Genomic DNA, 17,835 nt, shown 5'->3' on the forward strand with positions numbered 1-17,835 from the left:
GCCAGCCCTAGAGGACGTGTAGATGTTATTCATCGAAATAGACTATTTTGATGTTGCTACATCGCAATAAGCTATTTCGATGTAGCGTGCATGTGTAGACGTAGCCATGGTGGGCTCAGCAGGCTAAACAGAAGACCTGGGGCCCAGGAATGAGCCTGACCCTGTCACAGGGAGCCACACTGAAAGGGGGAGGTTTCCAGGGGAAAGTACAGGCAGAGTTAGCCAGCTGGTTTGGGAAGGCAGTGTCTTCCATACCTGCATCCCATGACAGCTGGCAGCCTTAGGGTCTGCAGCTGTGTCAATCATGGAGATCCCAGAAAGTCACAAATCTGTGACTTCTCTGAATTACTTGACAGACTCCCATCACTTCATTTAGTCTGGCCTCCCTTGTAACACAGGCCACAGAATTTCACTTAGTGGTCCCCATGTTAAGACCATAACTTCTGGTGGAGCTGCAGCCAACTCTTTCAGAAAGTTACCCAGCCTTACAGATTTCAAGCAATGGAAATTCCACCAAACCACTTGCTAAATGTTTCCAGTGGCTAATTTATCTTCAATGTTAAAACACCACACCTTTTTTTCAATCCAATTTTGTCTAGCTTCAACTCCCAGCCTCTGGATCTTGTTATATTTTTGTCTTCTAAATTAAAGATTCTTCTACTCTCTGACATCTCCATACCTGCGTAGAAACCGTGACCACGTAACGAATAAAGCCAGCCTGTGGGTTTTATCAATTATTCAAGATTTGTATTCCATATATAGGCTGTGGCAGTGAACAAAGGCTCCAATCAAGATATTGTGCTAACCATTGTATAAACACCTAAGAACACATTGTCTTTGGCTCCAAGGGCTATTTAGTATCTCAACAGAGCCTCGGTAGGCAAGAGACAACATAATCAAAATGCCTGAGGGCACGTACATCTGAATCCCAATTACAAATACAAGATGTCTGGTTCCCCAAATCATTGCCCACCCCTCTGCTCAGGTGCCTCACCCAACATGCTCTGCTACAGCAAAGTGAGCTCTGTTTCCACCTTGCAGAGAAATGCTCACTTAATTTCTACTCCTTCCCTTTCTATTTTCATTAGTACATAGATTGGTCCAGCTCCTGGGGGTCTCAACCAGTCAGGGTGTCGTCAGGATCTGTGCAAACAAAGAGTAAATAGCCTCTACCTCAGTGGTTTTCCAGTTTTTTTAGGCTCCAAACCCTCCCATTTGGTTGTCCTTCCAGCAGGCATTGGGCTCAAAGACTTCCTAGATCAATTCCAGCCATATGATTCTGTGATCTGCAATAGGGGTGTAATATGCCTATGAGATGCAAAGTCTTACTAAATAAAATACCCACCTTTACAGGATTTTTCTCATGTACCCTCCGATGGCTGCTTGTGTGGCCCACAGACATACATCCCCCAGTCTGAAAACCACTGTCCTGCCACAAAGAACTTAGAATTCTTAGAACCTCAAGAATCCCTTTATTATCATCACCAGCCACACTTTTCTCACTCCTTATGACAGTGCAGGACACTAGCCTGGGAGCCAGCCCTCTCCTCTCTCTGGCATCAGCTTCTGTTTCTCCTGACTGGGGATTGCAATGCAGTTATCTGATCAGGCGGGTGAGAGGAGAGGATCCTAGAAGATTAATTAGCCCATAAACTGAGAACAGATAAAAGGTACAGGAAGGACGGGGCAGGAGGCTAGGCTGCCCAGTGAAAATGGGTGCTTAGACACTTATAAAAATATTACCTGGTGTCAGGTATAAGCGTGGAAGCCTGAAATTTAGGCAAAATTGAGCACCTCATGTCAGGTTTCAGTCCTTTATCTCCCAGGTGGTTTTTTGCAGATTTGCTGTCGAGGTTTGGAGGTGAAGCCATTTCTTTGCTTTTCTGGGCTCAGGCCAGTGGTATCTGCATTCACTTTTCCATGATCTCTCCTGTCCTGAGTGTGACTAACACTTTCTGTCAGGGTTGGGTAACCAGGCACATGTTTGAAAACAAAACAAAACAAACCCATTCACTACATTTCCAGTAGCTATTTAGACTGTTTTCTCAGCCTACCTCTGGCTTCCCTGTTGGCCAATATTGCAATCAATGTGCCTATAGATTTTCCTGCTTTGCTCCTGGTCCTAAACGTCATCTCCACATTTAAAGGAAGGCTGGCCATGCAGCTGAGTCTCATCATTAAAGCTGGGCTATTCTCAGGTCTTCCACAGACTTCCTGTGTGACTCTGATCACATCACTTTAGCCCCTCATAGTTTCCCCCTCTGTAAAATGGGCTAACCCTTTCCCTCTTCACAGGGGGTTTGTGAGGATTAGGAGCTTTGAGATCCTTGGTTGGAGGTTGTTATAATAGCATAAAATATCATTTTTGAGTGGGAGCCGATTTGTATGTTATTGGTGTGTTGGCAAAGGACGTGCCAACCTTCTCCCTCAGTAGGAAAGCCTGCGTTTTCTTCGCTGTCGTCTCATGGTCTCTATGCCAATTGGTCTGAAAACAACCAGTCTGATGCCACATCTGATTCTGCCACTCTGCCTGCAGGCAGGCTTATTTCACCTCCCTTTCTCACTGTTTCCACCCCTTCCTTAGCCAGGTGCTCACACTTCATGTCAACGTGCCGCACCAAGTCTTCACGTTCAGTTCTGCACATATCTTATCGTGTTCCCCAGCCTTTCATTCTCCCGTTTGCCAACCACTGCCCCTCTTATCAGAGCCTCTTCTTCAGCTGCTGCTCAACTTGGCCTGTTTCCTCTCTGCCTTACAGAAGGGGTGCAATGGGGACACAGTTAATTACCCTGGTCTCTTGTGGGGAGCTCTTCAGAGTCCCAGCAATGACAGGGCAATTCCAATGGAAGCATGGTTAGGAGAGTCCCCCCTTTACTCAGCTGATCACACAGGGCAAAAAATGGGACTCACCCAGGTGCCACAGGCAGAGGCACACCAGACAGACGGTGATGAGTGGGGTTCATTCCAGTTCATTTCCCTTCAGATATTTTTGCAGGAGCTAAAGATTTGGCCAAAACATACAAAAATAGTCACTGATTATGGGTGTCTCAATTCTGGTGTGTCCCAACCTAGGACCCTGAAAAGGACCTGATTTCACCCACAATACCACTCCCCTGCATTTCTGTCTTTGGTTAATCAGTCCTGAGGGAGGGTCTGCGAAGGCCAGGTGAGACCTCTGGACTGGAGGCTTTTTGCCGTGAAGAGCCAGAAACTGTGGTTTGCCTGGCACAGCTGCAAAAGGGAAGAAGGAGGTCACCTCTTCTGGGCTTGTTACATCAGTGCCACACAGTGTGGTGGGGCAGAGAGGTGCTCACAGGGGAATGGGCACCCCAAAAGTGGAGTGGGCTAGTGCCAATCCCCTGCCAAACTAGCCAGCTTGTAACTGGAGAGGGTTTGCTGTCTTCTGCTGGCTGGTGGGGCTGGGATTACAGTGTAACCTCCTCACTCCTCTGGAGCTCCAGAGACAGCTCTGGCTGAGAATTCGCATCCAGCTCAAATTCCTCCCAGGGATTCCCTGCTCCAGACAGCCTGTGACTCTATGCAGCAATCCAGCCTGGTCGGGTGATGATGGAGAACAAAGGCACCGGAACAGCTGTTAAGCTCCCTCCTGCACTGAATAAGCCGGGAGCTCTGAGCGATCTCTGATGCCCATGTCATTTGGGTGGCATGCGTCAGCAGAGCCCTGCACATGTTCAGTTTCATAATGCGCTCTCTGCAGTGAGCTCTCACTCCCTGCAGGGGACGGCTGCGGTTTCATATTTCATTTCCCTTTTATACTACACCCAGATTCCAGTCGCTTTCTGGCTTCGCTGCAGTGCATTACGCAGAGCACAGGTCCTGCATCGTCTCTCACAGAGGCAGATTCCAGGCAGTGGACCATGAACATGTCAATTTTCTTTTCACTTGGCATCTTAGCTCTCCTTGGCTTTTCCCAGGGCCGGGTTGTTGGAGTGGACGAAGATGGCTTTGCTGAATGCAATGGGTTCTTTTATGGAGAAACCCCACCAGAAGGATTTACAGAGCCTTTCCATGTGAAAATCTGTCAGCAGTACAACAAAGAGCCACGCTTCGCAACACTCTACAGCACGGAGGACAAGACCCCTCTTTATTCTGCTTTTAAATACAAAAAAGCAGTTCAGCGAGGAGAGGAAAGCTGGCTGGTCGAACCACAGGTAAGTCAGTCTTCCCTGGTGGCTATCAAGCACATCTTCTTTGGAGTTAGGGTGTACAGTTGTGCCTTAAATATTGAGTCTGTTCTGGTCTGGCTATGGTCTGAAGAAGTGGGTCTGTCCCACGAAAGTTCACCTAATAAGCTATTTTGCTAGTCTTTAAAGTGCTACTCGACTTTTTGTTTTGATAGTGTATAGACTAGCATGGCTCCCTCTCTGTTACTATTGGGGATAGAATTTTGCAAAGCAGTCAGGGAGCTGTGAAAATCTTCTAGACACTAATAAGTTAGAAATGGTATTTATCCTTGTTCAGCCCTGGACGAATCCATGGTTTCTTGTCCCAAAGTGCTTACAAGGAAAACCAAAAGGTATTGCATTCCAAATGGAATAAGGAAGAAAGAAAGAAAGAAAGAAAGAAAATTCACTCTGTGAGCTACCAGATCTGTCTGTCTGTCTGTCTGTCTGAGAGGAACAAGATGGATGAGGTAACATCCTTATTGGATCAGGTTCTGTTAGTGGAACAGAGAAACTTACAAGCTTCGCAGAGGTATTCTTCAGGTCTGTTAATGCTCTGTGTAGTTTGAAAGCTTGTCTCTCTCACCAACAGACGTTGGTCCAAAAAGATGTTACCTCACCCACCTTGTCTGTCTGATATCCCAGGACCATCACAACCATAACACTGCAAACTATCCAGTTAGCTACCTACCCACCTATCACACAACCTACAGAGTTGCACCACTGGCTGTGGCTACTAGGGTTAATAGTTTCAGTGGCAAGCTGGGGTTTGTGCTGATGCCAACACCAATCCAGTAGCTGAGAAGAGCTCCCCAGCATCATTGCAGTGAAATAAGACACACATTTGTGGTTCACACAGTTGATGTTATGGCAGTTCTTTGTGTGTCTCTTTGTGTGTCTCTGTTGTGGACCCTGTAGCTGGAGAGAGAGGTGTCGTGTGATGTCATGCGGTATGAACGTTAGCCGTCAAGGCAGAGGCATTCAGTTTAAAAAAATGCTACAGGAATGTCAATTGCTCATCTGTACTGACACTTGCATGGTTAGCTGAGTCCTGGGGGTTGCTGTGTTATAATGCTCACTCTTCAATCCTTACCAGTGGCCTAGGAGAGCTAAAGAACTTCACTTTAGTATTCGCAGTATTTCAGGTATTTCACTAGGAAGTGTAGAGTGATACTTCCCAGGCTGGAGAAACCTGATCTATTTGGCTAAAGTGAAACTGGTACATATTAAGGGTGACTAGCCAGCATGGAGGATTATTTGGAGTGGAATAGCGATGAGAGGGCCACCTAAAATCATGTCCACAATGTGCTAGGTACTGTACAAACATACAGTGTATGAAACAGTCCCTGCCCCAGAGAGTTTGCAATCTAAATAGACAAAGGGACGAGCTGTTTGTCTCATTTTCAGAAGGGGGCGGAGGCACATGGAAACTGAGTGACTTGCCCAAGGTCACATGGAAAGTACTAGAGCTGAGCCCAGCTTTCCTGAGTCCCTGTCTGCCAGGAGCCTGCTCTTCCTCCCAGTCACTGCAGCGGGTTCTTATGGCTGGCTGTTTGTATAGCACATGTTCCGTTTTACACAGACGCCTGTCAAAGGTGGGCTACCGGCAAGCAAAAAGCCTTTTTAAAGCTGTGCGAAGACCAGGCTGAATAATGTCTGGGAATCCTTAAGGGCTGTGGGCACAAAAACACCTAGACAAGAAAACAACATTTGGCAGAACACAGCGACAGAGAAAGTGCCAAGCCCTCCAGCTCCAGTCAGGCACAAGCATTCCCAGCCACATCTTTTCTTCTAACTGGCACATCTGCCCTGCGTCTCCTGGTCCAAGCTTCAAGGCCTCTTACATACCTCACACTAAGCCCTCTTCTGCCAGCCTCCCACCCCTTCCCCTAACACACATCCACTCAGCAGCCAAGTGCCTTGGTACCCAGCAACCAGCCTTGCTCCCAGCTGCTCCAGCTTCCTTGCTGCAATATTTAGGTTTCAAGTTTCAAAACTCTAATCACTTGCACAGTTGTCTTCCCCTTGGTCCCTCCCTTCTCACTAGCTCTGCTGAGAGAGCTGTCATTCCTCAGCAAGGGCAGCAGTTTGAGAAACCAAGTCCCCGCTGAGCATTTTACACTGAATTCCCTCAGTCTGATCACTGTTCTCTGGTAAGTAGAACCTCAGAGTTCTGAACAGCTGAGGAATGGAGGTTGGTCCTAACACTGAACAAATTGCTGTGGTCATTCTTTCGAAAGTTTGCGACTCAACAGTGACTTAATACAGCTTTGAAACTTTACCATGCAGAAACAAAATGCTGCTTGTAACCATCTTACATGAAATGGATCAAGCACAGCAACAGTTTCCTTCCCTTGTCAAATCTGTTCTTAAACCTTCCCTTTGTTTTCTTTTTTGGTGCTGTACATGTAGAACAGTGCTATGCTAGGGAACATTTGCCTTTTGGTTTTTTTCTGTCTTTTTATCTCTGCTATCTGACTGTATACATCCAGTTTCAAATGAGGCGTTTGGGTGACTGGTCAGTTCATAACAATGATGTTCATAATTCTGAGGTTCTACTGTATAGTTAAAAATCAGGTCTTGGAATAAGTAGACTTGTGCTGCTCTGACTTCTCATAGGCTGTGTCTAAACTAGGCCTAAACATGGAAGGGGGCATGGTAAGTAGGGAGTCAGGAGATGACTAATGAAGCGCTGCCGGGCATATGCAGCACTTCATTAGGCTAATTCTCCACCACGGCAACTTCGAAGTGTGAAAGTTGAGGAGTGAAGGGACTTTGAAGGAGCGCGGGATCTTTGAAGTGCCTGCAGCTGACCCACAGCTACACACAAGCCGGAACATCGATGTATCACGCTTCGAAGTTGCTGCAGGGGAGATTTAGCCTAATGAAGTGCTGCATATGCACCACAGCACTTCATTAGTAATCTCCCACCACCCTAATTACCATGCCCCCCTCGAAGTTCGGGGCTAGTCTAGACACAGCCAGAGTGCTGCTCCATTGACTGCTGTGGCACTATTCCAGCTTTGCATCCATGCCTCGGAGATCAGAATCTGGCCCACTGACGTGACTTGACTTAAACCTTTGCTCTCCGAGTGGCGCATAGATCTCCTCCTCTCTACTCTGCCTCGAGGCAAAAATTGCAGCTGACTCCAGGAGTACCCCAGTTGTCCATTAGGAGATCTCCTGGGCGAGAGAAGGGTCATTTGCAGAGCAGCTTCCTCTCAACTTTTCCTACCACGCCTCATACTCAGTCCGTGTGGATTGCCAACTCCTCCCAAGGCTCAGTGATGATGTGAGATAAGGGGAGAGATTTAGCTGATCGTTCCCTGGACTGAGCTGCTGTGAAATGTGCTGGACTGGAGAAATCCAGTTTTCATTCTTTGTCTAACCCAACCAGGGTTGCCAACTGTCAGTAAATTTAGGGACAGTCCCTACAAAATTAGTCAAAATTGGACGTGTCTGGAAAGTCCGTAAATTTCATAAGAGTGCAATAAAATTTCAAAAACCAGCAATTATTCGATAGCAATTACATTTCTTCTGGGCTGCTTCAGCCATTTTTACTGTGCAGCAGTGGAAATTGGACGTTAGTTGTTTATTTAGCTCAATGGTTGAGGTGACGTAACGTGAATCACGTGAGCCACAAGATGTTATCATCTACATTATCCCACCAAGTTAGCATCAGCACATAGGCAAAATGATTAACTAAATGGAAGTGAGTTAAACAGCATGTTGTTCTTGTGATATATTAATGACAACGATTACTTTTCACTTTTGGCCATTTATGTCGTCTTAACATAGTATAAAAATTAAGTCAATAAAAATTATTTCTCTGTCTGTAAATTTTTCCCCTTTTGTCTGCAAATGAAATTTCTGTGGGTTGGCAACCTTGAACCTGACCCATTTCCCTTCATGGTGGTTTGTTTTTGTTTTGCTTGCTTCTGTTTTCAACCTCTAAACATTCCCTGAAACATAACCAGTGTTCCTACTTAAAAGAATGGACCATTTAAGCACAAATATAGAGCCAGTCTAGTGTAGACAAGATAGCCTCCCCAGCACCAATAACAGCTTTTTCAAGAAGCATTGATTGCTAGGCAAAAAGCCTTATCTATGGAAACCTTTGAAAAGCAATACTTTAGTGTAGCCCCAAGGACCTGATCTTTAAGTGGGGATTCCCATGCAGTGTTCTCTGGAGGAGAAGCAATTCTCATGGTAGTTCCATTAAAACACAAAAGATCTTGTTACAAATTCTGCAAATAGCTAGGCAATGCTAAAACACTCTGTTATATTTGTTCTTCTGTCCTCCCTTCCTTGCTCACTTGGCTCATCTTCCTGTTATGTCTTGGGTTTTGGACTATGCCTTTTCTGGGACATGGGATGTCATTAATTGTATGCTTATACACGGCCTAGCACCACGGTGTCCAATACATTTACTTTTTGCCACATGAAATAGGACACTGTGAGTAGGTGAATAGGACACTGGGTTATGGCGAATATGGGGGAGGCCAACCCACAGCTCTTGAGCTGCATGTGGCTCTTGGAGCCTTTAAATGTGGCTCCTCCAGAGAGCCACAGGTGGTGAGCGCCATCTGCCTGCTCTGCGCACACCCCACTGCTTGGTGCTCTAGCAGCAGCCCCAGTGGCAGCCCTGGTGGCTCTGATGAGTTGCTGGCATGGAATTAGAATGGGGGGACTGGGGGTGCCTGGCTCCAGGGGAGGGCCTTATTTAGAGGGAGGAGCTGAGAGTTCCTGGCTCTGGGAGAGGGGGAGAGCATTTATTAGCGCCTGGGCAGGGGGGCCTGGGAGTGCAAATAATGTGGAGAATATGGAAAGATGACAACCACAAGTGTGGTGATCTTTGAATTCCTGTTGGAAACTGCTGGTCTAGCACAATAAGACCCTGGCCTGGGTGAGTCCTCTCGGCCATACTGCCGTACAGTACATTATGTGCCGAGAAAGTGTTAATTGACATATTAAGGTTGCAAAGTCAAACACTCAGGCTAGGAACAGAGAAGGAGCCGTGTTACTCTATATAGTATCAAAACAAAAAAAGCAGTCAAGTAGCACTTTAAAGACTAACAAAACAATTTATTAGGTGATGAGATTTCATGGGACAGACCCACTTCTTCAGACCATAGCCAGACCAGAACAGACTCAATAGTTAAGGCACAGAGAACCAAAAATAGTAATCAATGTGGACAAATCAGAAAAAAGCTTTCCTAACTCAGGTTAGGAAATACCAGAACTTACGTTGCCTGCTCAATCTTAATTCTCTCTCTCTCTCTATGTCTTTCTCTCAAACACACACACACACACACACACATTCTCCCTCTCTCTCTCTTGCTTTCAATGCGTGTGTCATGCACCTTGGTACAGGAATCCTGTTCAACAACCACTGAAATGCAACCACCTCTGCTGTGGAAGGTAGCAACTGATGACTACTATGTAACAATGTTACATGGTGGTTTAGGACAACAAAGAAAAACACCTGCCGCAAATTAACTCATGAATCTGCAGTTGGGAAATCAGGTCTAAGCATCAGAACACGGAGGAGCGAGTGGATTTTTCTGCAACTGTCTAGGCAGGTCTACACTTAAAACCCTGCAGCCACCTGGCTGCGCTGATTTGGCTGTGCTGCTGCCTGGCTTTAATGAAGAGGCTCTACATGGTGGGAGAGAGACCTCCCATCTGTGTAGTGAACCTGCCTCCCTGAGAGGCCATAGCAATGTCAATGGGAGAAGTTTGGGGGGGGTTTTCACACCCCTGTGAGACATGTTTACACCTGTAGCTCTGTCACACCAGCAATAACCAAAGGTGAAGCAATAAGCAGAGGCAGTGCTAGACCATTAGGGGGAGCTAAACAGGAATATTTGAGGAGGGGGCCTCCACCCCCCCCATAATAAAAAGCAAAGGCACCCCATTGAATTGTGCCAGGCCCTAACCAGTTGTTCTGTTCCCTTATGCCTACCACTAGCTCTGGCAGTGAGTCATGCTGGTAGAAAGTGAAGACGAATAATGATAATATTAGACCTTACCCCACCCTGGATATTTCCCACGTTGATAATTTCCCCACCTCTGATATTTGCAGGAATGTTACACAACCCACTTAACCCAATTCACTTCTTCCACTGGTCCTGTTAGGGACAGGTGACCCCCCCACCTTTTATTTTTTGTTTCACCCCCTCCCCTTCGCTATATTAACCTTGGATTCTAATTGCCTGCTTCAGGCTGCAAGTCTGAAGATGTGGGTCTCACCCATGAAAGCTCATCACTTCCTACATACCCATGCTAGTCTTTAAGGTGTGTGGGACTTCTTGTTTTTTGTAAAGCGAGTCTAATATGGCCATCCCCTGATAATATTAGAGTCAGTGCTGAGTCAGACTGGGGCTCTTACAGGAATCTGCACAGCACCCTGCCCCGTAGCATCACCAGAAAACTGGGGACACCAGTTATCAACTAAGTCATTTCACCAGTGACACGTACACAGCCCTGTACGTTCAGATGGGACTGCTGTGCAGGCCGAAGTACAGGTACGCACGCATCAGCTTTAACTCTGTGGAGTCACGAAGGGCTGCCCTGTGACGATTTGTAATAGATCAGGATGTAACTTGGACAGTCGCTTGTTGCATCACCTGTATTATCTTTGTGTCTTCAGGAATGTAAGAGAAATACTTGCCAAAAATAGCACAGCACTACTGTAATAATTCATTGTGAAGTAAAGGGATTGCCAATAACCTCCACCCCTGGCTAGTCCCCTGATGGCCAGGGATTCAGCAGGCAGGGTTTTTGTAGAGCAGAAGGGTGGTCAAGTGGTTTGAGTATCTGACGGCCCTGGGTCAATTCCCTGCTCTACCACAGACTACTTGAGAAAGTCACTAATGTATACGAAGGCCCACCCAGGAAAGTTCATTCAAATTAACTAAAGGTGTTATTTTGAAGTGTTTTGTGTGCAGGGCTGGGAGCAGAGTCCCCAGTGTAGGACCTGCAGACTGGACCCTGCATATGGGGCTGGGAGCAGAGCCCCAGGTGCTGGGTCAATGGCAGTAGAGACCCCATACTCAGGTCAGGAATGGATCCCTGGGGTGGGTTCTGCAGTCAGGACCCCCAGAACACTGTCTGGAGAGGAGCCTGGGCCCAAGCTGGCAGCCCCAGGCCAGCTTGCTGCATGGGGTGACAGCTGGACCCCACACAAAAGCTGGGGGGAGCTGCGGCACCCCATACAGCAAGTTCATGTGCCTATGAAGGCATGTGAAAAGTTCGTCACATTTTGTTTGTATTGTATTGAACACTTATTTGAAAAGTGTACCATAGTTAGTTACATTTATATTTATATAGTTATTGTCTTTGTCTGTGTGAGTTGGGGGTGGGGGCGCAGGGCATACAGTAGTCCTGTGGCTTATTTGGTTAACGGTGGTTGCATAACGGCGAGTATCACGTTAGCTGCTAATGAAATGCTAATAAACATTTGCAAAGACTATAAAACCGCAGCCTTCTGAGTTTAAGCCAGTCTATGACTATGAAGGCTAAAGAGAGACATTCAGAGGAAGGGGAGGGAAAATGACCCCCTTATCTGCCTTCCATGGAGCCTCTTACAGTTTCTTCTGATACATCTGATGCTGGGTACTTTGGATAGTGGTCTAGGTGGATAAGAGCTCTGATCCACTATAACAATTCGTATGGTTTATGTACAATTCCTAGAGCTCAAAAAAGTCAATTGAGAAATGCAATAGTGACAGGTTATGCAACACATGTATAACATGTTAAGGTTACAAAACAAAAAAGCAGCCCAGTAGCATTTTAAAGACTAACAAAATAGTTAAAAATCCCAAACGGCTGAATGTAGTGCCTTGCATGTTGAATGGTAACAGAGAGATAGCCATGTTAGTCAATGGTCTATTAAAACAAAAAAGCAGGCCAGTAGCACTTACAAATGATTACAAAAGGTTACAAATGATTGGAAGCATCCTGCCGACATAAGCTTGTCTAAATGCAAATGACACTTCATCATCTGGGTTGCACAGGGTATGATTTGAAGCAAACTTTGGACCATGCAGTTTAAATTTCCCGAAGGAAGTAGAAAATGTCAAAAAGAACGACTGGTTAATAGATAGAGCAGGAGTATCCGACATTGGTTTGGTTATGCTCAGTACTGTTGAGTTCCTGCTTGCTAATTTCCTTGCACTGCTCCATTGTCACTCCAAGTAAGACTCCCTGCAAGAATGCCAGGCACAGGAATTACAAGCTAAGATTCCCTAGCACAGGAATTACTCAAATGAATGTACCACACATACAGCACTGAGACCACAGACTAGCTGGGGACATACATACAGGCTCTGTTTGCAGTCCCCTGAGTGGTGTGGTCCATTCTCCATCACCTTAAGTCTTTGACTTAAGACTGGATGCCTTTCTAACAAATATACTGTAGCTCAACCATGAACAACAGACTTGATGCAGGAATTACTGGGTGAAATGGTATGGTCTGTGTTATGCAAAAGGTGAGACTACAGGATCAAAATTCCTTCTGGCCATACATTGATTAATCTGAAAAGCTGCAGGAAAGCTAGAAAAGATGGACCCGTTTATAAAATCTGTGTTGCAGTGAGTGAAATAGAAGTGCGTTTCCGGGTGTATTTTGAATGAAGCTATGTTTCGTGCAGTAAGGTAGCTGCATCCAGTAATTGTTCTCTTTTGTGTCTCAGCTAGATGACCCTGGAAAGGACTTGAAGGAAATGGTGCATGAAGCTGATGCTGTTGGCTCAGTGAACAATCTTGGAGCAAACCAAGCCCTGACCACAGACTATGTGGACTCAGGTTATGAGCGGGGGCAGCTAAACCCCAGTTCCCTCAATGAAGGTGATTTCCAGCTAGCTACATACACCCTTACTAATGCGGTCCCTATGACGCCATCACTCAGTGAGAGCTGGCACAGGGATGTTGAGAGTATAGTAGAGCAAGCTGTGGCCCCCCATTGTGGACACGAAGCTCGTCTGTATCTTGTTGCAGGCGCTGTTCCTTCTGCCCTCAGAGTTAAAGACAAAGTGTCTGTGCCAGAGTTTCTCTGGCTGGCAGCTTGCTGTGATGCTCCTGAGGCCTGGTCTGTGGGATTTGTGAAACACAGGCAAGATGAGGACAGTCTAGCAGACCTATCTGTGGAAGAGCTGGAGAAGCAGCTTCCTTCAGGAGTACACGTGTTTAAAAGCAACTGCGGGGGAGGAAGCCAAAGCCAGGAGAAAATGGAAGCTGTCTTGCAAACCATAAACCAGATCCAAACTGTGGCTGAAGAACAGGGAGAAGGCCAGAGAGCCAAGGAGGTGCCTGGAGAGGGCAGCCTGCTGAGAAGAGTTGCCGGCATCATTGCGACCCCTTTCACCAAGCTGCTGAGAATCATTGCCCATGTGTTGTTGGAGGTGGTGAAATACACATGTTCTTTACTGTGGTATATTGTCAAGCAGTTTGGCAGCACAGCAATGGGCCAACTCTGCAGCATATGGGATGGTGTGAAGTCCTATGTCACAGCAATCAGCATGGTGCTGGTGAACATCCCCAGGGATGTGGTCAAGGTTGCAGCAAACATTGTCATGGGCTTTGTTCGCATCATCCAGAACACCCTGAGCCTCATTTACAGGATTCTGAGTGTCCCCATTGGTCTTTTCCTTCATATCATGGCTTTCCCCTTGGACACTCTCTGTGCCATTCCCACTGTCCTCAAAGACATCGCCGAGGGCATTGGTGGCACTTGCTCCCTCATTGTGGATGCCACAGCTGCTCTGATGTCTGGTGTTTGTTACATAGCTACTCACCTAGGCAAAAAGTTGGTGCCTAAGTTCTCTTCTGATGAGTGATAGGGACGGCAAACAGCATTGCGCAGACGTGGTGAAAGAAATGTGGGGCTGTACGTTACGATAGGCGACCAGTGCTGTCAGTTCTTGTTGGTATTTATTGAAGTGACATTAACAATACCACACCAGTCTGGTGGTAAGGTGGGGGGGCCTGTGGCACTTCAAAGGGGGATTCCACAACAAACTGACATCCAGGTTTTGTAAAGCGTTCGGGGTTTCATCGGGGTGACAAGCTGTCTGAGGATTGCAAGGCCAATGTCAGGCTGCTTCCACTTCTGCGACACACTGAGTGCAGTACAAAGTTATTTCTTCACGACTAGTCCAGGAAACTGCTGAGGCCAGTGCTACACAGGGACGGCAGAAGCCTATGTCTGTTGGCGTGGTGAGATAAGGAGTCTGCTCTGCCCCTCCCTTAGGCCAGGGTTATTGCCTGGGAAGAAACACATAGAGGTCAATTCTGCCTTTAGGCTGACTGCTGACTTCAGCGGGATTTGGCAGAAGGAACTCGGGGCAGAACTGGTGCTGGTTCATTTCAGGTGATAGTTCTCATCCCTTGGCCTTTTGCGGCAGCTGGAATGGAACAGTTCTTAGTGAAGTAAATTATTGCTGCCAATTGCTGGGCGGGGGAGATGTTTACCATTTTCCTTAACTAAGCCTCACTTTTAAAACTGGTCATTGGGACCAATCAATTATCCAAATTTAAGCTTTTGATTCAGGATGGGCCCAATCCAAAGCTCAGTGAAGTTCAAAACAGGCTTTCCACTGGCGTTGGGCTGCACCCTAGACAAACCCCCACCAGCTGCTGACCAAAGTCTCCCAAATACTCGCTTCCATGCCAGCTCATCTGGAAATCTCGGCAAGGTGAAATCCAGTTTTAGATTCAGTTACGTAGCTTTTGTCTTTTTTTGATGTGCACAGGGAGCCCAACCCAGCTGGAAGGAGCCCTCCACCCATGTTTCAGGCTAAGGTGATGAATGCTTGACTCTGTCATCCTGGTCAGTCTGAACAAACACAGCCAGACCAGTGCCTTAGAGGCAATGAGCATGGGCAGAGGAGAGCACTAATGACAAAGGGCAACGTTCTGTCACTCGATCGCTGAGTAAGCTTTCGCTTCCCATAATCAACCACTGATTACAGGTAGCAAGGCCATCCGCAGAGTGCAGGATGGATCAGTGTGAGAAGGGGTGGCAGAATTCAGCCCTAGCAAGGCTGGCTGATACCTGTCAGAATTCTGTCTCCTGCCTACATACGTCCAGTGAGAGGAGCAGCAGAACTGAGGATGCAGGCCTGGGTCGTCCTGCATGCCAAACTCCAACTGAAGTCAGGCTGGAGAGCTACTGAAGTCCATGGGGGTGAACTAGGAAAGCAGAATGAGGCAGAAGCCCATCAAGCTGGGAAATGGAGATCTACAGCATCCTGCAGGTTTGGGATGTGAGCCGGGGGAGGGGGGACACACTCACCTCAAGTTAGCTCAGAAGGGCTGGTGCAGGCAAAACTGGTGGGGCTGGAGGCCTGAGAGTGGAGGAGGCCCTGTCCCATCAGCGACAGGCTGAAGTGCTGCCATGACTGTGATTGCCCCAGTCAAATAGCATGACACAAGCTGTTTGGTGTTAGCAAAGCTTATGGGGATCTCTGGCACCTGTTGCTTAATCACAACCCTGTCTGGGGAGCAGCACTTGTGCCCCCTCCTTACGCTGACAGGACAGGCCCATCCAGTTTGGCCTCTAGCACCTGCATCCTCCATAAGTGCATCCCCCATGCTGGATGTGTCCCCTATTCTCCTCTCTTCCCTGGAGGTCTCTCAGCCCGACATGGGCATACCATTGGGGTCTGGCTGAGTGGTGACTCTCTGCATCTGGACTACTGTCATAAGCAGATGAGATCCTAAGCAAAGGGCTTTACAGGGGAGGTTGCTGGTCAGCTCAACAGAACCCCCTCCAAAATGCTATGGGTCTGCATACTAAGAGGACTGCTCCCCAATAAATATGGGCCTAAAAACTCAGGTTCTACCACCACTCTAGGGAAGGAGTTACCCTTTCTCGCATTGTCTCTTGAGAGTGTTCCTTGCTGAGTGCATCAGTGTTTGCTTCAGCCTGTGAGTATACAAATGCTGTAAGTTCCAGAAGAGTGACACACTGACCCCCCACTTAGTTCCTTCCCACCCTGCACTGAGCATTTTTATGCATGTTTATTCCACTACATTTTTCTGTAGCTTATCTAGGCTTTTACCTCTGTAGGCATAATGCCATATGACGTCTCTGCTGGGGGAATTTGGCTGCTCTGTTATGTGCTGCTTGGGAGCACTTCTGGATCTGAGAAAACTTTAGGACAGTATGTGGCAGTGTTCTTACCATTTCCACCGAATGACAGGCTAGATTTGGGCAGAGTAGGTGGCCCACATGCTAGCAGTGGAATAAGGAAACTCTGGTGGCTTCAAATCCAGCCCAGCTCAAAATGGACTGAAAGTCATTATTCTGGTTTTGAGATCTGCATGGAACAAATTTATGTGTCCCAGACCAGTTCTTAGCAAACAACCCAACATCCCCGGGAATCATGTTGGAAGCATCAGAGAGACCAAGGAGTGGACAGACTTTGAGAACAATGCTACCTGTCACTCTTAGAGGAGGCCACTCCAGCAAGGCAAGGTAGAGGTTTATTGGTGGAGTCTACTTCCCATGCTCCACCTGATTGCTGGCGAAACACAGGACTGATCAGGGTTGTCAATCCAACAAGCAGTAATAAATGCATATGCAACATTGGTCCCGAATCCTGTTGGCCATTTTTCACTAGGCTACATATCTAAGCAGCCTATAGAGAAACAGCCTAAACCTGGAACAAACATTGTGGCGCTGCTACGCACAGCTGTAAACTAGCTGTCATTTGAGATTAGCCTTATCTGGGCATGACTTATGGTGTGGGAACTTTACTCTTGAAGCTCTGTAGTTTTAACAAAATAAAAGTGGACTTTGAAAAAAGAAAGACTTCATATTACATTTCTGTAAATCCTTACAATGAAGGTTCTCTCAGCTACTCAAAAGGCCATACCTCATTAGGGGAAATAGAAGGGCTGTAGTCTCCGTTTGTTACTGAATTGCTCAGGGTCTGATGGTGTTATTAACAATATCTTGTGGTTTTGTAGCACCTTTCATCTGATAATCTCAACACACATTATACCGATTAGTTAATTAAACTTCACACCATACATGTGAAACAGAGGAAGGGTGAAAGTTATACAGATGCATATGCCACCCCACTACATTAAGTGGGGAGGAAGAAGGGAGAGAGAGAGATTATTATAGTTATTGTGAAATGCAGCTGTCTCTGGGATGAAGCATAGCAGCTACTTTTTAGCATTGTAACATTCAGCATTAGTTTAGGGCTGATGGAAAATACTGCAAAGGGCTGAAGCTGAAGGGCGGGAATGTAGGGAGGCAGGAGTCAATTACTTGAGTTGGATATTGGCCAGAACAGCTTAGTTAGTTCCTCCGTGGTTGCAACAAAAATGTACAAGGAAGCTGCACCCACTGTGTTCCTTGGTTCTGTTCCATGCCGATCCACAGAGGTTTTTATACTGTTCTTATCACTGGAGTCATGAAGTACTTTTTTGCTAGGGCCTCACACCATGAAACTGACAAGGCTAGACTGGGAGCTGGTTGACCTCCCTAGGCCAAGCTGCGCCAAAGGTCTAAAAAGGAATGACTCATCCATAGTTATCGGATAGTTTATGTCTTACAGGAGGGTTATGGATACTGGTACAGATTCATTTGCAAATTATTCCTTCCCCGTTTGTCCGCCTGGATTTCCGTGCAGGGGG

The 17,835-nt window shown here is 46.8% G+C and overlaps 1 protein-coding gene across 1 annotated transcript; it reads left to right on the forward strand.

Annotated features, from left to right (window-relative positions):
• The first annotated feature begins 3,811 nt into the window (after nt 1–3,811).
• ENDOD1 (endonuclease domain containing 1) lies at nt 3,812–16,987 on the forward strand. The gene is made up of 2 exons (XM_074981618.1): nt 3,812–4,173; nt 12,882–16,987. Exons 1-2 carry the CDS (start codon nt 3,880–3,882, stop codon nt 14,022–14,024), a joined length of 1,437 nt encoding a protein of 478 aa, XP_074837719.1. The 5' UTR covers nt 3,812–3,879; the 3' UTR covers nt 14,025–16,987.
• The last annotated feature ends 848 nt before the right edge of the window (nt 16,988–17,835 follow it).

This window comes from Carettochelys insculpta, chromosome 1, assembly GCF_033958435.1.
Source record: "Carettochelys insculpta isolate YL-2023 chromosome 1, ASM3395843v1, whole genome shotgun sequence".
Classification (NCBI taxonomy): domain Eukaryota; kingdom Metazoa; phylum Chordata; order Testudines; family Carettochelyidae; genus Carettochelys; species Carettochelys insculpta.